Source organism: Pyricularia grisea (assembly GCF_004355905.1).
Source record: "Pyricularia grisea strain NI907 chromosome Unknown Pyricularia_grisea_NI907_Scaffold_2, whole genome shotgun sequence".
In the NCBI taxonomy this organism is placed as follows: Eukaryota; Fungi; Ascomycota; class Sordariomycetes; order Magnaporthales; family Pyriculariaceae; genus Pyricularia; species Pyricularia grisea.
In genome coordinates this window covers 3,660,661-3,687,424 of record NW_022156717.1, presented here as the reverse complement: position 1 = coordinate 3,687,424, position 26,764 = coordinate 3,660,661, and the positions used below count along the sequence as shown (strand labels likewise).

The following is a 26,764-nucleotide window of genomic DNA, read 5'->3' as shown; positions in this document are numbered from 1 at the left end:
TAAAAAAAAAAAAAAAAAAAGCGAAGGAAAAAAAGAGAAGTGAATTTCCCGTCCAGACAAAAGTCGGTTGGTTCATATAAGACACGGACTGACAGCCTTTACTCATCTCTTCTTCCTCTGCCCATTTTTTTTGAGCTCCTCCAATCTTAACCTCCTAATAATCACTTTGGCTTTGCTTTTCACCTGTACAATAGACGAAAAGGGTCTTTGAACCCTTGTGTACTACGTCCGCTTCCTGCCTGTTTTCTGCTCTACCTTTATTGAAAGGCCGCCGCCATCTACATCATCGTCATCGCCAAACTCGACACCGCTCATTTTTTTATTTATTTGTGTTCTTGCCTGCATCCATTTGCCGCAAATCACACCCAAAAGGCTACATATTATCCAGTTCTAGCGAGATCCACACCTCCAACAGAACTGCAACGACCCTATTGCCAGCGACGACCTGCATATCGACATACTCCAGCGACCGAGTGCATTGTACCTGACAGCCAGGTCAATAACTTAAGCTTACAGCTTCAAATCCTCTTTGTCTCTCGAACCCGCCGACCGCCGCTCTTAGCCGGGACCGCAGCAATCAGCAGCTTACTTGATCGGAATCAACGATACGACCGATCTTGGTAAATCAGGACACGGTGCATATCATAATCACCCGCTTCGGTGCCGCCATTTTCAGCTCACCTTGAACCCCCATCACCGTCATCGACAGCGTCCCTTGTAGGGCTTCCAGTCTCACTCACCTCGGCCGCATTCGAAGCGACACCGCCTCGAGCATCTTCGCCAATCCCGATTCGTGGCTTGTCCCGAGTCCCCATTATCAGCTTCTGAGGAAGCATCCCAAGCAAATTTGTGAGTCAGATTGGGCACCAACCAGAATCGGGTGCATTTCTCCAACTTAGACCCCTGTTGTGTGCTTCGCGATGTTTTTTTTCTTTTTACCGATTTTCAGGGTTTTGGAAATCTGTATAAAAATGCTAAATCCACGGCCTCGATGCCTGAGATCTTGGGAAAGGATGGACAGCTTACAATAATCTAAACAGGCGCTTGCTATCGACACAACATAGCACAATCAACATACATCACCGTCACACAATCACAATGATTCTCAGGGGATCTCAAGAATCCATCACGCCCATGGGCCGTGGAGCATACGACACAACCGGTGTTCCCAAGCCTCCTCCCCCGAAGCCCAGGTAAATTTTGCCTGGCTCCCTAGGCTTCTTCACCTCGGCAGGACAAGCGCGCGTGAGGTCTGCGAGGGTTCAAGCAACGCTCGCACGCACATTTCTGTCAAAGATGGAAACATGCACCACACCCAAGACGCAAATAAATGCACGCACACACACGACCATGCACGGCCCTCCACTCGACGGGCAAATCGTGTGCAGACACGCAATCAGGCCGTGACAAGCGACTGGGCGAGCTCGCATCGCACCCCAACAAGGCATTGTTCAGTTCGACGAATCTCGCCTCGATGCATATGCCCACCATCGGCCTTCACCAGTTTTTTTTTTTCTCGCACATTTTAATATTCTCACCGCCGCCGCAAAGCGTCACGGCGCTTTGTTATAACACCTTACAATCTTTCACCTAATACCCTCCGAGAGTTCAACGACTCGTCAACAACAATTTTTCATCATTCTGCTGTATAACCACATTTTAAAAGTTGCCATCGGGTCTCGCATTCCGATGAACCGCCCTTTTAATTTTCGCATCCTTTGGATTCCAGCAACAAGACTTGTACGGCTCGCAGCCAACCCCTGAACACCACTTGCTTCCCAGCAGCAAGCCGCGAAGAAGAGGAGAGGATTATCCAGGTCTCAAACACGGCACTCGAAGGGATAATCTTTTTGTTCATCATTCCAAACTTGTCGAATTTTCTCGCGTCGGCGTTCAAATATTTAGACGGGCGGCTTATTCGATTTCTCTCACCCACATTCAATAAAAATCAAAAATAGGCAGCCTGCAGTTCAATAAGAGCACACGGTAAGCCGTTAGATCCTTGCCAACAGATAGTCTTTGGAACTCTCCAATCATCTCTCGACGGCATGCATACGGATCTACTGCATCTCGGTGTTCTTTGAACCCTGCATTCGGATCGTGTGACGCTCCTGGCTGCCACCCAAAAAAATAAGGAACTCATTACACTGCTGGGGTCGCCCCCTTAATTCGGGTACTTGGGATTGGACAAAATGGGAAGGTTGGGAAAACAAAAGTTGCTTTTTTTCTTTTATTCTGGGATTTTGCATATAGACTGGGATCGTTTGGCTTTCACTCTTTTCGCTTTTTTCAGCCTTGTCGGCGAATGTTGTCATCATGTTCCCCCTTCACGGGGGGATGGAGTTTTGTCATGTTCTTCAAAATCTTTTTTCTCAAAATGTTTGTTCTTCGCTCAAAGTTTACCATTGCCTGCTTCACACTTACAGTTTCGCTGATAAAAAAGAGTCGGCGAAGGTCGATTCCTCGATTCCAAGGCTTGATGCCAAGTTTGGCCGAGAAAGAGAAGATACCCTCGAGTTTTTTTTTCTTTTTGATTAGATGTTTTCACAGTACAAAGAATAACAGAGTTGTACTATAGCTTCACAGCTGCCTTATAATATTCTTTTCTTAAATTTCAAATCCAGCCCAAATTTCTAGTGCCAGTTGTTTACTCAACCTTTTTATTCCTTTTTTTCTTTTCTGGTCTTATTGCAGATCGCCCAATGACATCCGGAATCCCAACTAACACCTACATGATCGACGATACTGCGGCATACATACACGTCGACAGGGGTGGAAATAAAACCACGCGTCGCCCTTTCTCCCCCTTCCCCAAACCGTGTTCGCCAACCCATGCGCTTTCTACTCAAGTACACCCCCAAAACGTGAGAAGCATGGGTTTGCTAAGCCGGCACTGGGCCGCCAGCCGCCGCCCGCCGCCTCCGCGCCCCCAGTCCTTTTTTTTTTCGCTCTAGGCCTGGGGGGACAAAAGAGAGAGTGAATGAAAAAAACGGAGCGATTGCTTTTGCATGCAGCCTCGGGGGCACAGGGGGTGACAGATAAAGCAGAACGAATATGCTTGTTTTGTGTACAAATCAGGAAAATAATGAACCGCCTCGGAACGTGGACCCGGGTCCCCGGGTGTCATGCCGCCGTCCCGCGGTAATTTGCATGGCATCCCATCCTTGAACGGATGAGGTGTGTGTGGTCAGGATGAATTACGGCAAGTTGAGCTTGCGAGATTTGAGGATCAGGGCGGGATAAGAAAGAGAAATAATAAGACAAAAGAAGAAATGGTCTGCTTTACGATAGAATTCGGCCGAGGCTCAAAAAACAAAGTGACTCTTCCTTTTTTTTAGTCTGCCATCTCGTATGGACCATTTCGTCATTGGTGATTTGTTTCTTTATTTATTTCTGATTTTGAATGATTACTATACTGTATAGTTTTGCACATGAAGCAAATTAAAAGGATTACTTGTACAAAACATTATGGGGGGAGCAACGCAGCCTATGACACCGAATCTGAAAAGGGAAAAGAATCTCCTCTCCAATAACAGAATCGCCGCGCGTCACATCCTAATTTTGTGGTACAATATGACGACGAACATGGTAGATTTAATTGCTGTCAGAAGGGAGACTTAATTAGTACTTCCTTATTTTCTCCCAACTGGGGAAAAAAATAAACACAATCTCACGTCCGATGACCTCGCTAGAAAGCAACACAAACATTTCTACAAGGTTCAAGTTACCCTCCCCCCCTTGTCCGTTGCAAAACCCAACAAACAGGATTGATACCAAACCAACTCACCCCCAAAGTCGCGGCGTCGACGCCGCCGCAGCCGCAGCTACCGGGACGGAGGGAGTAGCAGCGAATGGAACACGTCCGATCCAATCAAAATTCCAACCCCAGTCTTCATTCCCGTCGTTCCATTGCAGCCAGATAAAAAAAAAAAAAAAAAACCCCTCATCAGCTCTCTTCAGTGGTCTTGGTGCTACCGTGTGATGACGAAGGCCTTTTTTTTCTCTTCTTGTTCGGCCGTGGGGATGTTGGATAGACGAACAAGCCCAGCGAGAATGTTGGACGGGCCGATCGGAGGAATACATACGCAATAAAGACACAAAAGAAATAAAAATCCAGCCAGCAAAGTGACATGACAGCCACCTCCTGGGCTAAAATCATATGGCCTTCTTTTTTTGCTGCTATCATAGCTCCAGCTGTTATTTTTAAAAAATAAAAAATAAAAATAAAAAAATAAAAAAAAAAATATGTTGGTCTGTTGCGTTGAAGATTGACAAACACATACTCGGTTGCGAGAACTCAATACCATCCCTTACGTCAGGTTACCTTGCATATTCACAATTTATCAGTACCAAGATACGCAAGGTACCCGAGTAGAAACACAAAACGCATTCGGAAAGGCAAAAGGTGGGGAGAGGGACAGCAAAAAAAAGGAACGGAACTAATGCAAGGCTAAAAGGAACAAGAGAAAGGTAGATCCACCCCACCCCCTATTTTTTCTAGTGGAGGGTGGAGCCGCCGGCGTCATGATGGAGGACCAACGTGATGGAAACCAATGAGGGAGATTGAAAAATCCGGGCTTCGCATGGGAAGAGATCCAAGCGTTGGAGGCGTGAGGGTAGTAAGTACTGGTCTAGTAGACAGTAGACGACACAAAAAAATAGGGGCCGAACTGTGCGATCTGTGGACAGGTTGCCATTTTTGACACGGTTGGGTTCGCCGAGGGTTCGGTCGTTGGGTTGAAATGTCTCTCACATTGTTGGTGCCTTGTTTATTTTTTGTTTGTTTGTAATGGTTGACGAAAAAAAACAACACAATGAGCGGTACGTATAGTGATCACTCTATAGAATTATCGTGGTGATTCATACATTACGGAAGCAAAGACAAAGGGGGGAAGCAACCGAGGTGAGCCAGACAAGTTTCTGGGTCTGGTCTCGTTCTAGACCAGACGGGGTTATGCCCAAAAAAAAAAAAAAAAAACAATAGCACGCCACTGAGCCTTTTCGTATCCTTTGCTTTTTGTTTTACGTATTTTCCTTTCCTTTTGCCTTGCTCTACCTAGGTTTTGCCAAGGAAGGCGACAAGTAGCAGAAAAAAGGAAGCAAACTCAGATCGGAGGCTGCTCGCCTTCTACTGCAAGGGACGAACCACGTTGACCCGATCTGATTCGGCAGGGAATGTTTCACTACTGCAGACGAAAGCGGCATAATGGGGGGGTGTGTGGTTGAGAAAAATCAAAGAAACTACCAGTCTAACCATAGATAGGTAGTAGACAAATCGTGCTAGTTATTATCTGGCACGTCTTGTTCTCGGCAGCAATGTGAGACATCCAAGACACCTTCTTTGCCCTTTCGGCATGTCCTTGTGTGCGTGTAGATTAATCATTCTCGGGTAGCCTAGGCATAGAGCGGGTTCTCCTTGTCTCTCATCTCTGTGAGGATTGCTTAGACGAGGTACAACCCATGATCAGTTGCCCAAGTGAAGTGACTACTCACAAAAAAAAAAAAAAAAAAAAAAAAAAAAAAAAAAAAAAAAAAAAAAAAAAAAAAAAAAAAAAAAAAGGCGGATTGCATATTTATTCAGCTGCGATGGCGGCCTCCTACTGCAAATTGGCAATCATCTGGAAATTTGTGCTGAAATGTCACTACCTGTTCGTCCCATTGTACCGGGCTACTCCCGCGTAAGAACTAATACATGAGAATTCCGGAAACTCTTTCCTATGACAACTTGTTTTGAGGGAGCGGGAATAATACGGATAACAAAGAGCTTTTTTTTTTTTTCATCCCAAAAGAATCTGCAAACCATATCAAGGATAGCCTCAAAGCCTTTCTTCCCGCGGAACATGTTGGATTGTAAGGTTCGTGACGTGTACTATAACATTAGAATTCAAAATCACCCCCCAGTCTATAGCTCACATCCATAGATTCCCAACCAATCAACCCCAGAGCGGAGCCGTGACCTCGACTGCCCTCTCCACTACAACCCTCACCCTGTCTCCAAAGGCCTTGTTAGCACACTCGACCTCCAGGTCCTCCAGCCAGACCTTGGCGTTCAACTTGTCATCGATCTTGATGGCTACGCCGGGAACGGGGATGCCGATTTTGTGCAGCCGCTCAATCTCGGTACGTTGCCTCTCCTCCAGCCTCTTCTGCCTGCCGCCGTCCTCATCCCCATTCTCCGTCTCTCCCGACGTGTCATCTGATGCTGGAAGCCTGGGGTCCTTGATGGGTGAGACGTGGTCTGCGCCGAACTGCGCCTCCAGGAACATGAACAGCCGCTCGAGCCGCTCTTCCGGGCTCAGCCGCGCGTGCAGGTTGCGTGTCGGCAGCAAATATTCTTCTTCTTGGTGGTCGTGCGAGTGTGAATGCTTGCTTGCGGATTCTGCAAGGTAAAAAGATTGGATGGTTTTGTTAGGTTCGGGCTGTGCATATCATTCGATATAGCATATATATGCAGGGGTTGGTTATCAAGGTTAAACTTACTCTTCACGGCAGCGGGGCTACTCTCTACTGTCAGGAGCACAGCCATGACCGCATCTGCAAACCCGTCGTTCATTGTGTTGCCCTCCCATTCCAGCTCAACCTCGCCGTTGCCAAAGCAGCGAACGTTGATAGAGCCCATGACGATGTAGCCCGCGACCGGCCGCTCTACTTCTTCGTCCGCGGGCTCTTCCTCCTTCCCGTCCAGGACCATGTCGTCACCATTAGAGACCTCTTTGTGCAGCTGTCGCATCTCGGGCAGCTCGTCAATGGCGCCAAAGGTGCTCTCCAGCGCCCACTTGATGAGGTCCACGCCCGCCGCGGCCAACATGATCTTCTGTCGACACACAATGGTCGTAGTGGTCAAACCTGCATACTCCCGTAGATCCTCAGGTGCCATGAGTGATAGCTTAAAGTCGTTCTGTACCAGCACGCCCGTAACGAGCTGTGGATGCTGTTGGTAGTCGTCATCGGTTGGGAGTCGCGTCGGCGGCGTTATTGACGCCAGCTTACCCACAACCTTGGCTGTCTTGTCGGTCTTGAAAGGGATCCTCAACTCCTCACAGTTTCGTGGGCTATAAATCTTGACCTTTTCCGTTTTGGTGGCATTAAGTGATAGAAGCTTTGACTTAAGCCTCATCATGTTATTTTGCTCTCCGTGGACAAGAATCTACAATGCACAAGGTCATGTTAGCTGCTTTCCGCCCTCGCTGGCTAGAGAATTCCCCCGATTAGGGCCCACATACAACGACAGGAGCAGCAACCTCCTCGATAAACTCCCTGTTCTCCGTGCCATCAACGTGCGCAGCAAAAGAGAACTCTGCAACACTGCAGCGACGTGGAATCATGGGCTTCTCCCCGTCGGCACGCCTTGAGGCTGCAGCAGCAGTCCGCGTCATGATGGCAGGGATCTGCTCGGGCTCCTGCATGATCTGTTTTGCCATGGTGCCCTCGACACTGTAACCAGTGATGACCACACCGTTCTTGTCACTCGGGGCCCAACGTTCGAGAAGCTCGCGACTCACTCCGTTCTGCAACATACCAGGGCTGGCAAGCATGACACAAGGGCCAAGATCGTCGAAGCGGTCCAGATTCTTGAGCGACCGGATGTACTTGAAATCCCAGGGGCCTCCGCCACCGGCCCCACTCTTGCCCGATGCTTCGGCCTCGGCGAGGCGCTCGCGGAAGAGCCGCTTGATGTTGTCATTCATGGCGCCCACGTACGTCTGGTACACAACCATACACTTGCGTGCAAGGTTGCTCGCATAGTAGATGGGTACTTTTTGGTACTCCTGGTGCTTGCCCCAGTACTCGTCCAGGATCAACAACAGTTCTTGTGCTCTTCCCAAGGCAAAGACGGGCATGAGTACTCGCCCTCCGCGGTTCAGAATGCCCGTGATAGACTTCATGAGCGCCTGTTCGCGCTCTACCCTAGGCACATGTGATGCAATACCATATGTCGATTCAGTGATGAGCACGTCGATCTTGACACCCCTGGGTACCTCAGCTGACACCAGATGTCGATCTTGTTCTCGTGAATAGTCGCCCGTGAAGAAAATATTCATCCCCGCTATCTCGATGAGAAACATAGCTGCACCCAACACATGACCAGCCGGATATGGAGTAATGCGTATGGAGGATATTGTGTGTGTTGTGTAGTAATCGATGGCCTCAATCTGCGGGAATGTGTTCAGGTGATCCTGTTCCGTATAGACGGGCTGTGATGTTGGATTCGACGAGGTGTTGCCCACACGGACACTGTCCTGGATGAGCCATTTGTAAATAGCTTTGGTTGGATGCGTCATGAAGACGCGACCCTTGAAGTTGGTCTTTGCCAGTACGTAAGGGAGAGAAGCGGCGTGATCGACGTGGAAACTGTAGACGGATGGTTAGCGGTTGCCGAAATCATCACGAGCAGCAGGGCTAGTTGCAGGATCTGGTGTTTGCAGCCTAGCTGCCTAGCTACTTGGTGGCGGTGGGAAGAGATCGCGGTGAGCGGCGAACGGGCTTCACAGAACACAACGGGTTGACCATGATGGACAGCAGGTGAACAGGTATTGTATTGTTATCTCTGTACATGGCGATATACGATTCTGGTGGTCCACGGCACTTGTGTGCACATTAACCTCACACGGTGAGCAATAACCGCGTGGCAACCTTGGTAGCAACAGCCCCAAGAGTTGGCAGAGCATAGCATAGCATAACACAGCATAGCATAGCGCTACATGACTATGCCACACGATGCAAACAGCCCGTCGACCATCGGCTGGGGCATGCTCCCACATACTCCCCGAAAATCGCATTCGCGGAATAATAACCAACCCGTGTGTAGGTGTATCCCAAGCGGAGCAAGTAACATGACCAGATAGCGTAAGGAAACGGGCCGGCGTGCTTACTGGCTGATTAGTAGCACATCAACAGTGCTCAAGTCGAAATCATCAAAGAAGGGCAATGCAGCCAGGCCATCGTAAGCAGGATGTTGTCCCGCATCAAGCTACAGATCACAAAAGGCAGGTTTGCGTCAGTCAAATGGGCCAAGACAAGCATGGTACGTGTGAAGTACTCACCATTACAGTCTTGCCCTTGTACTGTATGATGTGGCATGATCGGCCAACCTCATTCCCGCCTCCAAGACATGTAAACACAAGCTCGTCGGCGGGGTCTACGGGCTCGTCGGGCGCTGCCACGTTCATGGCCGAGGCCTTCCTCTTTGAGGCCATCGTGGGTGGGAATTATGTCGGCCTGGCCGAATACCAGGCACTTGACTCCGGTCTGTATGATTAGTAGTAGTATGCGAGCAATTAGATGCTCTTTAGATGTTTGATAACTCAAGATGCACCACAGTCAAGGCGAGGCTAGCAAAAGCCGAGCCCGGTTCGCAGCCTCTGTCGCTTGTTGATTGAGGCACCCTTATATGTGATGACTTTGCGCTCAACGCAAGAAACAGTTAATTGCGACCGTTTCACCACAACGCACTAGTGCTTTTTTTTGCTCGCATGTATTGTGTGCACCGGTACTCGTCGGTTGATTCCGCTCATCAACGGCGAGAAGGAACTTGCTTGCCAGTGCGAGGTTGTCGCGTTAATGCGGCGCGGATTTCGTTTGTTCAAAGAACGCGGCTACTGCAAAAAGCTTAGTCAAACCCACTTGTCAACCAGTGACAAGTGACGACGCTGCCTAAAGAGCGGGTCCAAAGAAGTGGACTGGACGCTTTCCAGGTGGGCGATTCCACGTGACCTGGAACAATCTGCGACTTTGATTGTTGGTTCGCGCAACTTGAGCTTCTTCTCACCATTTTCAAAAGAGCAATCCCGAATCAACGAACGCCTCGACGCCAACGCATCTGCAGGAAGCGCAAATCGCGATCATAAAACGCTTCCTACCGAGAAAATAATCGACCGATATCAGAAGACTACTGGCGACGTCGCGTCTCGGATGGTGTTGGGCAAGGGAACCGCGCTGTGGCTGCAACGGGCTTGTTGCCCGAGATAGCGTCCAGTGGCCTGTGATCGATCTGGGGGACTGAGGAGAGGCAGCTAGACTAGGCCTCCTCATCGTCGCATCGCATCACTATCCATATCGCGCTCAGCGTTGCAAAGTCTCCGCTGAAGACGCTTGCTTTTGCTACATTTCGACAGTCGCGGCGACACGCCAGTCACCACCGTCACCATGGCGCAACCACAGCATCAGATCCAGCTGCCGCCCGCGCCGCAACGGCCATTCTCTCCCGCCCAGCTCTCACCATCAACGATACCTCACGCCCATACCCAGGCGCCGTACCCAGCGGGCAATCCTCCTAATAAAAAACAGAGAATGTCTCCAGCACCACCCCAAAGTCAACCAGCCTCCCCATACGTACCATCACCCGTATACGCCCCGAGCCCCGCCGCATCAGCAACGCCTCCTCCCCAACTTAACGCGGCCTCACCTCCGCCCATGAACCCACAAATCGCGCTGCCTCAACCAACAACGATGGCTCCTCCTCCCCAGGCTCTTACGATTCCGCAACAACCGACACCTTACGTTAATGGGAACTCGCTAAACAGTCCTGGTGTCAAGCCCACACAACAACCTATGGGCCTCACAATGCCTAGCCTCACCATGCCATCGCGGCAGCCGGGCACACCTTCGGTGGCGTCGCCAGCTCCGCTCATACCAACCACAACTCCAACCCCGCTGACTCCGGCGCCGGTCAGCTCCCCATATGCTACAGCGACTCTGGCCCCTATGCCAAGTCATCCCGCCACTCCGGGAGGCACTATGGGGCCGCCATCCAAGCCTGCCGACCGTCCGCAGAAAGAGGTCGAGTATGATGTAAACGACTCCCTCAATGGCACAGGAATCGATCTGAAGGAGATGGAACAGGACCTGGTTCAGTTTTACGCTGGTAGCACGCGTCCCGAAGCCAGGACAGGATTTCCCGCAAATGTACCTGGAAGCAGTGCAAGCATGTATGGTGCTGGGCTAGCGAATCAGCCGGCTCAGTTGGTGGGGATTACTGACCAGGCACAGTTCGCCGCCGAGCTTGCCAAGAGCGTGTGGAGCGAGGCAGCTGCAAAGCTAGCTACTGTGAGGAGCCAGGAGGTTAAGAATCCTTTCAGCAACATTGCTGTGATTCATTCAAAGGCATCCAAGATCGCCAAGGAGTATGGAATCGGCCTGGTGCTGGACCCCAAGACTAACGGTGGCATGGGCAAGATGAAGCTTGACACCGAGTTCGCAGAGCCGTCTGTCACTGTCACCCAGAAGGTTATTGATAATGAAGTGGTGGTGAATACTTCCAAGTCATTTCTTCCTGCAGATTCGTTTCTTGCAGAGCAGATAGGCCTACTTTCCATCGCCACAAAGCATCGGGTTCGGCAACTGCTTGAGGATGCGGACAGAGTCGCACGCACACGACAACAGACGTCACACGGTATAGTACCACCGGAGTGGATGGACGTGAGCGCGCCGATCACTACGGTCGATGCTAGTCTCGCAGAGCAAGCAAACAGTGTGAACGGAGACGGGAGTGCGGCTAGTCCCCGCCCCAATCCGCTTAAGCGTAAGCTTTTATGTCGATCAGCTTTGACGGTTTTGAATGGCGTCTAACAATAAGTTTTTTTTAGGTCCTCTGGGTGCTGGTGTATCACAAGCGGCTGCGAGCTTGGGGCTCAGTGCGGTCATGCGTGAGCAAAGCAAGAACGAACGTAATGCCGAAGAAGCCAGACTCCTCAAGCGTCAGAAGCGCGCTGAGGAGGAAGATCGCAAAAAGAAAGGTGGTGGTGACTCAGCCAACCCATCTCGTGCAGGCTCAGTTGCACCAGGAACACCAGGGGCATCGTCAGTCGCGCCAGAAACGCCAAAGCTCACCAAGAAGGAGGAGAGAGCTAGGGCGGCGCAGAACAAGACGATGGACTGGATGAATACAGCCTCTGCAAACTCAACGACATCCCATTTCTTAGGTCAGCTCTCTAGAAAGAAGAAGGGCAAAAAGTACGACTGGTTGACGTCGGGAGGTAGTGGCGCCTCAACACCGTCACGTGCTGGGCCTGGCACTCCTGCTGCGGGTGCGGGTGCTGCTCCTAGCCGCAAGGCTCCGGAGTCGATAGCACTCACGGTGGATGGAAGATACAGACTGGGTTCTTTGCGCGAAAATAGCGACAAGGGCAAGAACATCCAACTGAGGGATTGGATCACAGTCCTGGAATCGGATCGACTAGAGGTCAAGGCGTTGCAAGCCGCCTATGACAAACTAGATGCGTCGGCCGCAACGTAAAGGCTTCAACCTTCCCCAATTTTTTATCTCTCCTATTTTCCTGGCATAATGCCACTTGTGGTGTCTCGGTGCGATATATTCCGTGAGAAAACGGACTGATCGACGTGACGTTCAAATTGTCACAGAGGGCAATGTTTTCCATAGCTACTCTGTGCTGTATTCAAAAAAAAAAAACTCACAAATCATTGCCAAATTATACCGTACAAGCCCGAGCATGGCGTTCGATACGAGGTTGGTTCAGGGAGGGCGCTCTTATCAGCATTGGTCGACTTATTGAAAAGGCTGGGAAGGTTTTGGTCATATCATTTTCTCCTACGTTTTGGAAGAAATTCCTGGCATGGCCTGCAGACGGTCATTTTCCCTTGTTGTTCTTTTAGTCTTGGTATTACCTTCCCTACTCTATTCTCTGCTCGCTTGTGCAGCGTTGCTTGTTTAGTTGCAGCAGCGGTTTACACGTTCAGTCTACCCAGTTACAGGGGAGACGGTTCAGGTTTATTAGCCGGCCAAGTTGTCAGCTGGGGCTTTTATAATACTAAGCTTCAAAAGGTAGAACTGGCCCTACCTAATGAAATGGCAGATCATACTCTTTTGAGTCTTTCATGATACACTATGGCCCTTGTGAACGTGATGTGCGACAGCAAGATCTGGTCACGTTGTAGCAGGTATGAGATTTGGTTTTCACGTTGAGGCCTTGTCCTCCCTCGGTCTCGACACAGGCTCGCCTAGTCCAAGTCGAAGTTAAATTCTTTTCTCGTTATTTTAAAGATTCCACCAACCAGCTCATCGCGATGACACCTGTATAATACGAAGTGGCACAGCGGTCAGATAGAAAAGGCCTTTCTGTTGTGTGTAAGGCGTCATGGTGAAGGGCAAATCCCGAATATTAAGTCCATTCGCCTCTACATCGGTTTGGACGTTGCGTATAAGTTGTCAGCAGGTCAACCACATCATAATACCACGAAAAATGTAAGGAAATCAGACTTACCACAATCCTGGAGAAACTTGTTCGCGACTTCAGGAAACCGTATGGCCCACGAAATAATAACCTTTAAGCCTGGCTTCAATACAAGCAGTGACTTCAGCGTCTTTGCGAGGGCCGACGCAGACTCTTCGTTGTAAATCTAGAGTTTATGGCATCACATGTGTAAGCTCAGGCTCATCCAGTACCAGAACGAGCAAGTTCTAGCTGAGAACGTACCAAATCAGCTCCAAAAACAACGTCGAGACTTTTTTCTTGCTTGAATAATCTATCATGGAGCCACGAGGCTCCGAGATCCTCTCCCCACCAAAGCCTCTCAACTTCTACGCGGCCCTGGCCTTCTTCTTCACCGCCCAAGCCGCATATATCAACGTTTCTACGCGCCTCCTCGACGACACGCTCGTCACCATCCGTGGCGATGACGCTCTCGGCTCCGAAATACTTGGCACAGAGGATCGACAGCAAGCCCGCGCCGGCACCTAGCTCTAGCACCGAGCGTCCCTTCACGGTGCTCCCTTGCTCCGCAACAAGATAGTGCGCCAGGTGCAGGGCGCCGTCCCATGTGCGGTGGCCGGTGAAGCGCGATCCGGCAACAAGGCGCCTGGACTCGACGAGCGTGACAATGTCTGGGTTCACGGTAGAAGAAGACCCCGGCGGGAACAGGGGCACGGTGTAGGTGACATGCATGTCTTCGGGGTGGTCGGGACTGCCTGAAGCAGACATCTGTTCGAGCTTTTTGACGGCCTCCACCATCGCGACGATGGAAGGAAGTACACCGTCCTCTTTAGGATCGTCTGTGATGACGTGACCAGCCCGCCCGAGCCTCTCCAGCAGTCTCTTGAAGAAAACTAAGCGGTACTGAGCAACAGGGAGCTTGGCCATAGCTCTCTTCTTAAAGCAGAGATGCTTCCAAGTCCAGTAGCATGTGTCTGGGTGGGCAAGTAGCTTCTGCGGCGGCCATCTGATGCAGTCGACGTCGAGGCATTGGAAATATTGAGCTCTGAGGATGAGGAGTGATTCTTCTGTATCCATGTTGTTTTTTATTGTTTTTTTTTGGTACTTTAGACTGGCTTATGACAGTCGATGTAGCCAATATTTCAGCCAAACATATCAAACGTTGGTGAATCAACAACTAACAGCTTTTCGGAATGATGTGCCCACAATACAGTGACGTATAACATGGCTTGGATGGAATAACTATCCATGTTACCAAAGTAAGCAAAACCACGACAACATGATTTATTAGGCAGAATTCTAAATTATGATGGCTATTGGACAACAAATCCCAGATTACGAATATGATCTTCGGTGGGTAGCTACTCCGGGTGAAGTTGAGGCTTTCGGGCCCCACTTTTCCATGAGTGATGCACTGGATGCCTGCCGCCCCGGACTTGGCCGGGCTCTTGCACGTCAAACGAACGCCAGTCGCCAATCTAGGATGTGCCCCGCGATTCGAAATGTTGCCTCACTTGAACCCGCGACAAAGCAAACAGCTACACCTGCAATCTGACTCTCAACCTCTAAAACTTTCTGCTGTTTAACCTTGTCCTTCACGTCTTTTTTTGTCTCTCTCGTGTCTTGTTTTTGTTTATTTGCAAATTTATTCCCCACACGCATACGGTCTTTACTGCATCTCACCTAATTCCCTTGGCTCCCGTTTCCTGGTTATTCCTACCACCGCCGCTGTCACGATTTTTGGCGATATCCTAGGACAGCTTCGCCACGATGCTGAAAATATGGTCCATGGTGCGTCATAGTTTACGCTCTGCACTCGAGCATCACAACGAACGACTTACTGATGCTTCGAACGTGTGCAGAAAAAAGAGCAGCAGAAGGCTGAGACGGCCGAGGGAGCCGCGGGGGGCAAGAAGAAGAAAGTCACAGCTGCACAACTCCGTGTGCAAAAAGGTATTTTTGGAACAGTCCTCGGTCGCATGTGGAATTTCATGGGGGCTGCCGCGGAGCCCATGGCTTGTAAGCAAACGGTGCTGACAATGATCGTGTTCTTGTGGTCACGCAGATCTATCAGAGCTTTACCTTGGAACGACGATGAAGACAGAGTTTCCCGACCCCGACGACATCCTCAACTTTAGACTTATCATCGAGCCGGACGAGGGCATGTACCGCGGCGGACGATTCACTTTCGACTTCAAGATCAACCAAAACTTCCCGCACGAGCCGCCAAAGGTCTTGTGTGAACAGAAGATCTACCACCCCAATATCGATCTCGAGGGCAAGGTCTGCCTGAACATTCTGCGTGAGGATTGGAAGCCAGTCCTAAACCTCAACGCCGTCATTGTTGGTCTTCAGGTACGTCCAAATATAACTTTCTAGGCCCGCCCTGTTATATTCCACACGTGGCATAAGATACTCGAAGGGCTAGCTCTATCCCGTGAGCAGTGGCACAATATAAAGCAACTGGAATCGGAAAACGCTAACCAGCCCGCTCCATGACGTCTTAGTTCCTTTTCCTCGAGCCCAACGCCTCGGACCCGCTGAACAAGGACGCGGCTGAAGACCTCAGAAGCAATCGGGAGGGCTTCAAACGCAACGTTCGGACCTCCATGGGCGGAGGGGCTATCAAGGGAATTTCTTTCGATCGCGTTCTGAAATAGATATTGGTGGAAGGAAGGCAAGCTCTGCCTCAAGAATGAACATGATACCCTCCTGCTAAAGACTCAAGAGTCGCAAACCTGTGCCATTGGTACGATCATTTCTATCCCGACCGCGAAACCTACGCGTCGTCGTCCCAGCAGTGGCTATGAGTGAGTCATCTGGACGCCTGGAACATTTAAGACAATAGACCCCAGGAAGTCATCTCAGTGCCCAAAAGGCAAACATGCTTGAATGCGAGAATAAGCCGGGGAGATGTATGGATGTCGACGAGGGTGTTCTCGTTGGCGATTGGACTACCTAGAACTAGTTTTAAATACGGAGTATCGGAACATTAGATGGGTGGGGCAAGCGGTGTCGAATTTAGCGATTTCGGCGGTCTGTATTTTCAACACAGTCGGTTTCTGCTTTCTTATTTCTCGTCTTTTTAAGATCTACCTCATCTCCCCATATTGCTACATAAATCTAGTTCTAGAATGTTTTGATGTCTACAGTACACGTACAAGAGATATTATGTGGAGACACATCAGACGCGAGTTTGTTGGTTTCAAAAGCGTGACTCGGATGGCTGAGTAATGACTTGACTTTCGTCTGGTGGCTGGATATTATGATGGAATCTAGCCACAAACCATATCCAGGCGCCGTCTATAACGCTGACCCAAGACGCTTCTCCGGTTTGCACCTACCTAGAGCTGCTGCTGGCTCTTGGCAGATCAAAGCGGGGGCATCTGGGTCTGGGGCTCCGTTATGCGGGCAGTCCCCACTGGAGCTACCCTGCTTTTCAAAACGGTCCGATATCGCTGACCCAGGAAAATTTTGTACCCACAATGCCTAAGTCGGAGCTGATCCCTTATGTTGAGTTTTGTTGAAGCTCGCTCCTAAAATCATCTCCGTTCGACTTTCCATTGTCGGTGAACACGGATTCCCTCTCTCTCCATCTTCACTCAATCTTGTTTTTCTTGGTCCCTTATTCTTCCTCGTCACACCAAAATCATGTCTGCTCGTGGTTTCTCAAAGGCTTTGAGGCCAATGGCCCGCCAATTGGCCACTCCGGCCGTTCAGAGGCGTACCTTCGTCGCTGCTTCTAGCATGGTGCGGGCCACCAGGAAAGTCGCCGTCGCACCCGCTCAGCAGCAGATCCGTGGTGTCAAGACCATGGACTTTGCTGGCCACAAAGAGCAGGTCTGGGGTGAGTTGGACAGCTCAATTGCTCAATCCGCGGCGCAACGAAATTGTAAACTGACAGGATTTTTTGTCTACTAATCTAGAGCGTGCCGACTGGCCCAAGGAGAAGCTGCTGGTGAGTCATGTCAATTTTTTTTTTCCCTTTGTTTTTTTGATGCCTCAAAATTCGCCAACTTTCAAGCAGCCAAAATACTAACCACCTGAGTTACAGGAGTACTTCAAGGACGACACTCTTGCCCTCATCGGCTATGGCTCGCAGGGTCACGGTCAGGGTCTTAACCTCCGCGACAACGGCCTCAACGTCATCATCGGTGTGCGCAAGAACGGCAAGTCGTGGAAGGACGCCGTCCAGGACGGCTGGGTTCCCGGCAAGAACCTCTTCGAGGTCGACGAGGCCATCTCGCGCGGTACCGTCATCATGAACCTTCTGAGCGACGCTGCCCAGAGCGAGACGTGGCCTGCTCTCAAGCCCCAGATCACCAAGGGAAAGGTATGTGGTCCCTAAAGACCGACTTATTCCTGTTAATTGCCCAGCTGTGTGATCAGAACAAAAAGTCTAATCAGTCTCTATACAGACTCTGTACTTTTCGCACGGTTTCTCTCCCGTCTTCAAGGACCTCACCAAGGTTGAGGTTCCCACCGATGTCGACGTCATCCTCTGTGCCCCCAAGGGCTCCGGCCGCACTGTCCGCTCGCTCTTCCGCGAGGGCCGTGGCATCAACTCTTCTTTCGCCGTCTACCAGGACGTGACTGGCAAGGCTGAGGAGAAGGCCATCGCTCTGGGTGTTGCCATTGGCAGTGGTTACCTTTACAAGACCACCTTCGAGAAGGAGGTCTACTCTGACCTGTACGGTGAGCGTGGTTGCCTGATGGGTGGTATCCACGGTATGTTCCTTGCCCAGTACGAGGTTCTACGTGAGCGTGGCCACAGCCCCTCGGAGGCTTTCAACGAGACCGTTGAGGAGGCTACCCAGTCGCTCTACCCCCTGATCGGTGCCAACGGCATGGACTGGATGTACGAGGCCTGCTCGACCACTGCCCGTCGTGGTGCCATCGACTGGAGCCCCCGCTTCAAGGACGCCCTCAAGCCCGTCTTCAACCAGCTTTACGACTCGGTCAAGGACGGCTCCGAGACTAAGCGCTCGCTCGAGTACAACAGCCAGCCCGACTACCGCGAGAAGTACGAGGCCGAGATGGAGGAGATCCGCAACCTTGAGATCTGGAGGGCGGGTAAGGCTGTTCGCAGCCTCCGTCCCGAGAACCAGAAGTAAACTGTATTTTTCTCAAGTTCCGGTCAAATACGAGCAGATCTCTACAGACTGCTGGTAGGTGATCAATGTGTTTGAAAAATAATCTGGAGTCATCGCTACATTTCTTGGAATATCGCGGGGTTCTGTGTCCAAAAAGCTGGCGGTGTTTCAATCGGGTTTGCTTTTAATGTTTATCAGATTTCATATTTGTCTGGGATTACATCAGTCTACTATACCTCGCCAGTTTAAATTGGTATCCATTTTTTTTCGTCTTTTATACCTGCTCGGTCATCTGTCCCCATACTACTGTGCCACTATTGATTCTTTTTCTCCATGACGCCTTTGCAGTTGTTGGTCGAGCTCAACAAAACCTCCATCTTGGCCACCGCCAAGGGGGATCCAAACGTCGACCCATCGCCGGGCATCCTCGTAGCGCTCTTCCGACGCGATCCATTCCTCCTCGCCCGCCCGCTCAATATAAACGGTACGCAGGCCGCATGCTTTCGCTCCCTTGAGGTCGACCAAGTGGGCAGCCACCATGGCAACCTCATCCGGCTGCAGACCCAAGCCCTCGACAGCTCCCAAGTATGTCCTCGGGTTAGGCTTGTAGGCACCAAAGTCTTCAGCAGAGAAGAGACGGTTGAAACCGAGGCCGTCGCGGTAGGTGTTTAAGTCCTGCAGCAGGGACTGGTTGCCGTTGGACAGGGCAGCCGTGACCAAACCCCGGCTCGCCAACCGCGCGAGCCCTAAGCGGGTGTCGGGCCAGGGCTCCAGCCTGTGCCACGCGCGGCTCAGCTCCAGCAACTCGTCGTCAGTGAACAGGCCGGCCAGACCTCGCTCCTCAAGCAGGCGCTCGAGGCTCTGGCGGTGGTGCGTGTCGATGTCCTTCCACGGTGTGATTCCGGGCTCGAAGCCACGCGTGAAGCGGCCGTAGCTCCGCCTCCAAGCGGCGGCAAAGGCGCAAGGCCAGTCTGGCAGCAGGTCCGGCGTCGGAAAGCTCGAGGGCGACGCCGACGCCGCGATCATATCGATGCTGCTGTCCCTTCCGCCGCCGCCCGCGGTCTGGAGGTTCCTGGCGCGCGCCTGGAGCTCTGCGGGAAGCGTGGCGAAACCTGCTGAGTCGATCTTGGCGTCGAGTGCGGACGTCAGCGCCGATTCGATCGAGGTTCGCCAGTTCACAGTCGTGCCGAAGACGTCAAACGTCAACGCCTTGATCTTGTGCAGGGATAATGGGGTTGAGGCTCTGGGGAGGGCATGGCCTTCGGACATTGTTTTTTTTTTTTTTTTTTTTTTTATAAGAGGGTGGTTTCTTCTTATCTCTTTTTCTTTTCTTGTCTTTCACATCTATTTTCGAGTGAAATCCGAGGCTGCGTATAGAGGGAAATTGAAACAAATAAACATAGGTATACTTTGACTGCTCTCCAGGGTCAGAAAGGGGTGCTTTTTTGGCTTTGTTTTGGGAGGAATGAACATCATTCTTGCCGACGTAGGCCGATCCGACAGCTTGCTGAAAGCGGGGATGGTACGACGGTTAAATCGGACGCTGCCAAGTAAAAAGGTTCGGCCGTCACTAATCGTAGTCATTGCATTGAATAATTAGGTAGATAGGTAGCTACCTACCTAACTAACTGACTGGGCATGGGGGGGTTTGTTTTTTTCGAATGAAAATCGTCTAAATTTGTGTTGTACGGATGGTTCTATTTTCTTGACCCGCGCTTACAAAACAGCAAGCGCCTCAGGGTCTCCCTCATATATCCGGGCAGGTAAGCAAAGCAAGGTAAGGTATCTAAGGTTACTAGTTAAGATCGTATAGTAACGATGCCTACAACTTACTACCGCTCAGGATCTGAAAAGCGTAGATCGGACTGAGGTACCCAAGGTTAAGGTCGATACTTGGGCAGGTGATAACCAGACTCGCATACATGTAGCTGCTACCTGCCTGGTGTCAAGTAATCAAACAAGTAGGAGTGTACCGTACTTTCCATGTTATGAGTTTGTGCCACTTCCAGTATGACTGTAGTTTATGTACTATGGAAGGTAGGTAGGTACCTAAGGTAGCCATCAAAGTTGGATGCTCAACTCAATTATGTTATGCCGTATCATGGTAAATATTACATAAGTCTCAATCTAGTGAGATAGCACAAATTCTCGGTAGATTGTCTCAACTGTCGACAGACATCATCATCATCATCATCACCCTGCTACGGCCCTACTTAAATTATCAATAAAACAATAAGCACCAGCCAGGAGTCACTGTCTAGACCAGTGTCCAAGGCAACACAACCCCTAAAAGCCGCTTTTAGATCACAGGGACAAAGAAGCAACCAACCCAACATGCTCCCACCCGAATCGAATACCAGCATGATGTTAGCCTTGGTTGCATCCGAGGCGATAAAGGCGAGCAAGCGCAACAGTATCGAAGAGTCGCCTGGCAAACAAGACGCCGTCGCCGTTCAACCCACCACGAAAGATGGCCCCAACGACGGCATGGTGACTCCGCTACACCAAGAAAGCGACACCGGCGGGTCCTCGACACTGTCCCCGAGAGATAACGCCGATAAGATGCAGCCGAACACCCCTCAAAGCAGCCATTACAGCACAGAAGAAATCGACAGTCTGGATGGTGCAGAGCTGCCAGCCTTGGATCCGGACACACCAGGGGAAGCAGGCGACTATGTCGAGGCTCTAGCCCTCAGCAGTGATCCCTCGCAGATGCCGCCTCGAGCTGCCACCGTCCAAGATAGGGAACGGAGCTGGGCCCGGCCGGACGACCTGGGCCTATCGGACCCGTTTGTACAGCCCGTCAACATGGCGGCGACCTTGGTCTAGGTGACGACACCCGGCGGTCGGCATGCCGCATTGCCCATCCCCGATCGCGATGACGGGCACGACGATGACACGACAGTGTCTGACAGGAGAGATAAAGAGGGGAGCCTGGACGAGAGAGTGTACACCTTGATGCACGCGTACCTCCTCAAATCCCGCCGTCAAAACCTCTGGGCAGCCATGGCAAGCAGCATGTCACCGCGCGGCAAGCTGCTCGAGGACTTGTCCAACAGCCCAGAGGGGTGCAAATCGCTATCCATGTGAGACGTTCTCTCCCATATGTTTTGTTTCTACCTGCCTGACTTCTCCCATCCCCCTTTCTCGCTCCCCCGGATCACAGTCACTGGCCTTTTCTTTTTCTGTCAGCCTGGTGAAATGCACACAACATCACTGACAAGTGTATCGTGTTTTGCGATTTAGGCTTCATTATGAGCTTGTGGAAGCCGCCAGCGATATTGATACTACACTCGCGGCGAGGGCGCTCACCTCCATGTCCAGGACTGTCCAGGCAAAGCCCCTATCTCCTCACAAGAATGCGTCGTCCCGTCCACGCAGACAATTGCCCAGCTTCCCAGGAGAGTACGTGCAGGGGCGGTGATATATATATATAAACAACGGCGAGGAAGGACAAGCTCTCCGGGGAAAGGACTGTCTCTAGCGTGCTGAGGGGCTAAATACATACCCAAAGTTTTGTGATAATCGAACGAAAGAGCGTGTGCGATTTTGAACAAGGTTGGTTAGTTGTAGGACCATCAGTTAGCCAATATTAGCAAAAGGGCGGGAGGCAAAACTTGGAGAGCCACTCAGCGTGTTTACTGTGTAATGACATTCTGGATACGTGGCCGAACAATAATCACGGCTGCACTCCTCAACCAACTTCAGACTTGATGATAGAACTTTTAAATTATTGCTGAAAATACTTGAAAGTTATAAAAGCATGGGTATTCGCGGTTGGGCTTATCATGAGATGCGTGAGATTTTTGGCTTCAAGAAAACATCAGAACCTGCACGCTTTTGAACAACAAAACGCCATTTTGTTACAATAAAACAAACACAAAAGGTCAATTAAAACCAATCGTCATAATGGCGGTTTCAACTTCTCACCGGCCTCGCCGCTCGGCCTGTTCTCCCTTTCTTCTCCTACTTCCTCCTCCTCCTTGATTTCATCTGTTGTCTCGAGGCGCTCGCCGCGGAGAGTGGAGACGGCCGAGCGGGGCGAAGTCGACGTCGCCGACGGCCGCCGCGGGCTGTTGTTACGAGACCCTCTTAGTGGGCTACTAGCGTGATGCTCATTGAGGCCATGCTTTGCAGCCCCCAGCCCGTTTTTGAACTTGTCAAAAAGGGCGACCGACCGTGGTCCGTCTTCGTCCCAGTCGTTCGAATTGGCCAAAGTGGACCTGCTGGCCTCTCGACCTTCTGTTGCCATGGCTGACAATCTCCCCCTAATGCGCCGCTCGAGCAAGGTGTCCATACCGACCTGCTCGTCTGCCGCTGCTGGCGTGGTGGGCTGGTCGCGCGTGTCAACGGGGTCAACCATTTTGCGGGCGTCGCGCCCGAAGCATAGATACAAAGGATATACGAGCGTGAAGCACAGCGCTGCTGCTATGACACAAAAGGCAATCTGGATGTTCCTGCCTGTGTCGCTCCTCTGTATAATTCCATATATGATGAATGGGATAAAGGCCGGTCCTGATGCTCCCATGGTCAGCCATGCCGCTGCTAGCTTGGTTCTTGATCCTTGCCCGACCAGGCCGAGCGAGAATATCAAAGGCCAGCCGGGCCCCTCGGCGAAGAAGAAGATGACGATTGGGATCGCCATAACATTGGGGCCTATTGATGATGAACGTTTGACTGTGATGATGGCAATCATGGCCGCGATAGCCGTAATGATCGAGGCAAGTAACACAGTCCGCGGAGTCGGTATCCATTTGTTTCGGGGGTGTTTTGCCGAAAGGTATGCCAACCCCCCAGCTAGAAAGCGGGAAAGTGCAAAGGCTGTGTGAGAGATGACCATATAGTTGGATACCGAGAGCGTCAGTGATGGCGGATTGGGTTCACTGTTGGTGGCGTTGGCGGTAGACCCAGTCCCAGACGAGACTGAAGCGACGGGCGTTGCCGATTGGGTAGGTACCAGTGCCGAAATGAGGTCTTGAAAGAAGATGGACACGCTCTCCTGTGCTGCGATTAGACAGTACTGGGCCAGCACGGCGAGGATTATGCAAACCGTTCGCAGCTCAAGGCCGCCGATACTGCGCTTGGTCGAGTCTACCGGCAGCTTTTCGGCGCTGGCTGCCAGTTCCTGGTCGGTCACCTCGGGTAAAGGGATGTAGTAGAATAGAAGCGCAAGAGCAGCGCAGAACAAGGTGACGGCTAGGTATGTCCACTGGACATCGGCTAATATGAGCGAGTCTGGGCGCTCTTGGCGCTGTGTAATGTTGGAGAAATAGACATGTTGAGCCAGAAGGCCGCTGAGGATACTTCCGACAGCCTGGAAGCCTTGTGCCAGGCATAGCCTCATGGAAGCGAACTCGCTGGGGCCGCAGAGGACCAAAAACGGGTTGGCTGCCGTTTCTAAGACCGCAAGGCCACTGCCAACAACTGATTTGGTTTCAAAAGTTAGTGCAATGTTCTTCATCTTGGCGACTTGACTCTCATATGCCATAAGTAAACCTACGAAAGTTTGAGACCATAAACCCCGGAAAGCTCGCCAGTACGGCGGCAGGCCAAAAACAGATCGTGCCAGTGCCAAAGATTGCAAGACCCAACATCAGGGTGGCCTTGAACCCCCCAATTGATTCGTGTGGTCGGTGGTTCCTTGTCGCATGTCGAGAGCGGTGATGTTCATCATGGCGAAGTATCCAGACGCCAACAATAAGTGGTCCAAGAAGGTATCCCAGTCCGAAATAGATGCTGTTGAGTCCAATTGTTTGAGGGACTGTCATGTCGGCCACCAAGGCAACGACATTGTTCAGCATCCCTAACAGCCCATAAGACATGCCCCATAGTACAAAAGTAACCGTAACAAAAGCGCAGTATCGCCAGCTTTCGGCATTTGTGGCCTTGAGCATGCTTTTGGGCTTCTTGATGCTCACGAACCCAAAATACAGGTTGTTTTCGGTTGGTGCAGAGCCCTGGGGCCCTAGTGTCGTTACGGTCGACCGTCTAAGGTTAGACCAAGCATTGCTGGTCTGTGGTGTCCCCGGGGTGGCGGCAGTGCCGCCCATGCCTGGAGTCGTCAAAAACTCCATCACGTCAAGCTGCTGAGTTTGATCCTCGTGTCCAGCAGCAGTGGGGGAATGTTGTGGTGGTGCCGCCTGCATGCCCCCGCCGGCCCCAAAAGTTGGCTGCATAGGGGCAGCCGTGGGTAGCACCTCCCTATCTTTCGTGTTGTTGGATCCATAGTAATAATTGCCGTTGGGGTCCAGAATCATTGCAGGGAGGAGACGCAACACAAGAGGCTTCAGGGTCGGGATGCATGCGGTTGAGATGCCAACGTTGACCTCGACTGCAGACCACATGAGGGACTATGGAGTGATATGTCAGTGGTAAGAAATCCACAAAAATGGATGTAATGTTCAGTATACTCACGAGAGAAGCGCTCCAGCTAAATTGAGGGGAGTCTCCATAGATGGCATTCGGATCCGATGTCTGCGTTGTGGTGGGAACATAGTTGATGGCGTTCTGAAGGTAGTAGATTCTGACCACGTCGACTATGGTGACGAAAATACCCAGCCCAAACGTCAGAACCAAAATGGTCTTCTGTCGCGGAGGTAACCTCATGCTCGTGAGGACTGGGATCGGTAGGGCGAGGATGGCTAGGTCCGTGAGGATGTTGATGGGCGCAGAGCAGATGAACTCGGTCAGGAGAGGCACGCACTGCCCAGCCACGTCATCGTAGGCTGCGTTGATTGGATTGCATTGAAAAATGTTGATAAAAGTGAGAATGGTACCAGCTGTATTGACGATAAAGAGCACGATTTTCGAGGCGAGGCGGAGCAGCGGCTGTGTATTTCTCGAGAGCCGAAGGTAGAATATCAGGACGGATGTCTTGGCTGCCATCAGAGCCGGGTTGTACAAGATGGAAAAGACATATTCGCAGCGCCTAAGCTGCGGCAAGTACTCAGGAACTATGTCCTCATCGTGCCGGCCGAGACCCCTGTGAGTACCGAGAGCGATGGTCACCGAGATGCCCACGGCGAACAGCCAGGCAATCACAATAGAAAGATCATCCCGCCCGAAGCGTCGAACAATAAGGCCTCGACAAACCAATCTTGCGCCGACAAAGACGGTGGCCAAGATCAGTGTGGTGGTAGTGACGATAAAGACTGCGGGGCCTCGGTCTGGTACGCCGTCGACCTCGACGGTGAAGTCCTGCATAGTATGAGCACACCGAGCCTGAGTTCCAGTAACAGTCAAGGCTTGTCCCAGCTCAACAGTCTGGTGGTAAAGATGTCCCGGCAGCGGCCATTATCAACGGATGAGGCGACGGTGACATGAACAAAAGAAAAAGGCGGGCGAGCTAGTGAGGAAGCCTTCAAGTCCGGAGGCGGATCGGAAGAGTTGGAAATGCTTGTATAAAAAGACGAAGCGAGCTGTACGTAGCTTTGGGGTGTATGGCTGTCTGTATACACGTCCAAAGGGTTGCTTGCTCGATACTCGTAGCGGCGGGCCGGGTCAAGAAGCCCAAGTCAAGGTGAGTATATGGTGGTGCTTTTTCGTGCACCCCGTGTCGCACCCGCCGGACCTACAATATGCTGAAGATGTCGTTTCCGTTCCCCGCGCGTCGAGCTCAGCGAGAGACACTGATCTTCTTGGGATTGCCAAGGAGACCCACCTCGGTGACGTTGAAAGGTAACTTGCTCGTGTCAGTTGCCAGCCATGCGCCAAAGTACCTTACAGAGTAAAGCAATCGCGAGTGTGCCGTTGTTGCCAACCAGGCGAGAGGCAAAAGAGACTAGATTTGCAAGGGTAATCTCGTCTCAGCTGGGATGACTGCGGAAAAGAAACAGTTGGCGCGGTAGTTTGCGGGTGTTAACTTTTTTTTTTTTTTTTTTTGCCTTTCTTATTCCTCCTGTTCTTTTTCTTGTTAAAGGGTGCACCCTAGGGGTAGGCAGGAAGAAGAGTTGCCCCGTGGCAAAAGAACAAAACTAGAGGCTGCTGGGTTTAAGGTTGACCAGGTTGGATCCCCGGGCCCTGGACCATGACCGACGAGCCGTTCCTGTTGATTCGAGTAAACAATCCAAAACTGAATCCAGACTCTACGCGCCTCTTGTTGCAAGGTCGACAGCCCAGTTGAGGTTTAGTTTGATTGAGCCAGGCAAGGAATCACCCGCGTTGCGTGGCCTCCTCGTTTGACACTAACGTAAGATACACTACGAAGAGTGAAGGGTACAACGGATAGGTAGAGAAGAGGCTTCGTAAGAAAGCGGAAAAGAACAAACTATAAAGTAATTAATTCGTATAGCTAAGCAGGTAGATGATGTGTAGGGGAGAATGGGCCCGAAGGACACAAAAGACAAAAAAAAAAAAAAAAAAAAAAAACAAACCACAAACACAAACACACACAAAGGGACAACCCCAACTTCCGGGGAAGCACTCCGTTTGTTCTTCTTCCCGACCGCCAATTCTTAGTAAAGTGGAAATTTTTTGCGCAACAAAAAGGAAAGAGTCCCTTAC

The 26,764-nt window shown here is 51.1% G+C and overlaps 8 protein-coding genes across 8 annotated transcripts; 4 read left to right on the top strand and 4 right to left on the bottom strand.

Annotated features, from left to right (window-relative positions):
- Nucleotides 1-5,833: 5,833 nt before the first annotated feature.
- PgNI_03686 (uncharacterized protein) lies at nucleotides 5,834-9,589 on the bottom strand. Its single transcript, XM_031123740.1, has 5 exons — nucleotides 9,045-9,589; nucleotides 8,874-8,971; nucleotides 7,224-8,352; nucleotides 6,481-7,147; nucleotides 5,834-6,379 (listed from the first exon to the last, which is right to left on the bottom strand). Exons 1-5 carry the CDS (start codon nucleotides 9,195-9,197, stop codon nucleotides 5,934-5,936), a joined length of 2,493 nt encoding a protein of 830 aa, XP_030984062.1. The 5' UTR covers nucleotides 9,198-9,589; the 3' UTR covers nucleotides 5,834-5,933.
- A 208-nt stretch (nucleotides 9,590-9,797) lies between these two features.
- On the bottom strand, nucleotides 9,798-14,455 carry PgNI_03684 (uncharacterized protein). Its single transcript, XM_031123738.1, has 3 exons — nucleotides 13,434-14,455; nucleotides 13,221-13,356; nucleotides 9,798-13,134 (listed from the first exon to the last, which is right to left on the bottom strand). The coding sequence occupies exons 1-3, from the start codon at nucleotides 14,244-14,246 to the stop codon at nucleotides 13,016-13,018; spliced, it is 1,068 nt and encodes a 355-aa protein (XP_030984060.1). The 5' UTR covers nucleotides 14,247-14,455; the 3' UTR covers nucleotides 9,798-13,015.
- Nucleotides 10,147-12,235, top strand: PgNI_03685 (uncharacterized protein; the record flags this gene model as incomplete). Its single annotated transcript, XM_031123739.1, has 2 exons — nucleotides 10,147-11,521; nucleotides 11,586-12,235. 2 exons carry the CDS (start codon nucleotides 10,147-10,149, stop codon nucleotides 12,233-12,235), a joined length of 2,025 nt encoding a protein of 674 aa, XP_030984061.1.
- A 205-nt stretch (nucleotides 14,456-14,660) lies between the features above and the next one.
- PgNI_03683 (uncharacterized protein) lies at nucleotides 14,661-16,336 on the top strand. Its single transcript, XM_031123737.1, has 4 exons — nucleotides 14,661-14,960; nucleotides 15,032-15,122; nucleotides 15,235-15,524; nucleotides 15,677-16,336. Exons 1-4 carry the CDS (start codon nucleotides 14,940-14,942, stop codon nucleotides 15,827-15,829), a joined length of 555 nt encoding a protein of 184 aa, XP_030984059.1. The 5' UTR covers nucleotides 14,661-14,939; the 3' UTR covers nucleotides 15,830-16,336.
- A 112-nt stretch (nucleotides 16,337-16,448) lies between these two features.
- On the top strand, nucleotides 16,449-19,621 carry PgNI_03681 (uncharacterized protein). Its single transcript, XM_031123735.1, has 4 exons — nucleotides 16,449-17,016; nucleotides 17,096-17,127; nucleotides 17,224-17,502; nucleotides 17,588-19,621. Exons 1-4 carry the CDS (start codon nucleotides 16,821-16,823, stop codon nucleotides 18,281-18,283), a joined length of 1,203 nt encoding a protein of 400 aa, XP_030984057.1. The 5' UTR covers nucleotides 16,449-16,820; the 3' UTR covers nucleotides 18,284-19,621.
- PgNI_03682 (uncharacterized protein) lies at nucleotides 18,566-19,531 on the bottom strand (the record flags this gene model as incomplete). The annotated part of the gene is made up of 1 exon (XM_031123736.1): nucleotides 18,566-19,531. The coding sequence occupies one exon, from the start codon at nucleotides 19,529-19,531 to the stop codon at nucleotides 18,566-18,568; it is 966 nt and encodes a 321-aa protein (XP_030984058.1).
- Nucleotides 19,622-20,428: 807 nt separating the features above from the next.
- On the top strand, nucleotides 20,429-22,002 carry PgNI_03680 (uncharacterized protein). Its single transcript, XM_031123734.1, has 2 exons — nucleotides 20,429-21,348; nucleotides 21,509-22,002. Exons 1-2 carry the CDS (start codon nucleotides 21,221-21,223, stop codon nucleotides 21,684-21,686), a joined length of 306 nt encoding a protein of 101 aa, XP_030984056.1. The 5' UTR covers nucleotides 20,429-21,220; the 3' UTR covers nucleotides 21,687-22,002.
- A 70-nt stretch (nucleotides 22,003-22,072) lies between these two features.
- PgNI_03679 (uncharacterized protein) lies at nucleotides 22,073-25,465 on the bottom strand (the record flags this gene model as incomplete). The annotated part of the gene is made up of 3 exons (XM_031123733.1): nucleotides 22,073-23,686; nucleotides 23,763-24,612; nucleotides 24,677-25,465. 3 exons carry the CDS (start codon nucleotides 25,463-25,465, stop codon nucleotides 22,167-22,169), a joined length of 3,159 nt encoding a protein of 1,052 aa, XP_030984677.1. The 3' UTR covers nucleotides 22,073-22,166.
- Nucleotides 25,466-26,764: the final 1,299 nt, after the last annotated feature.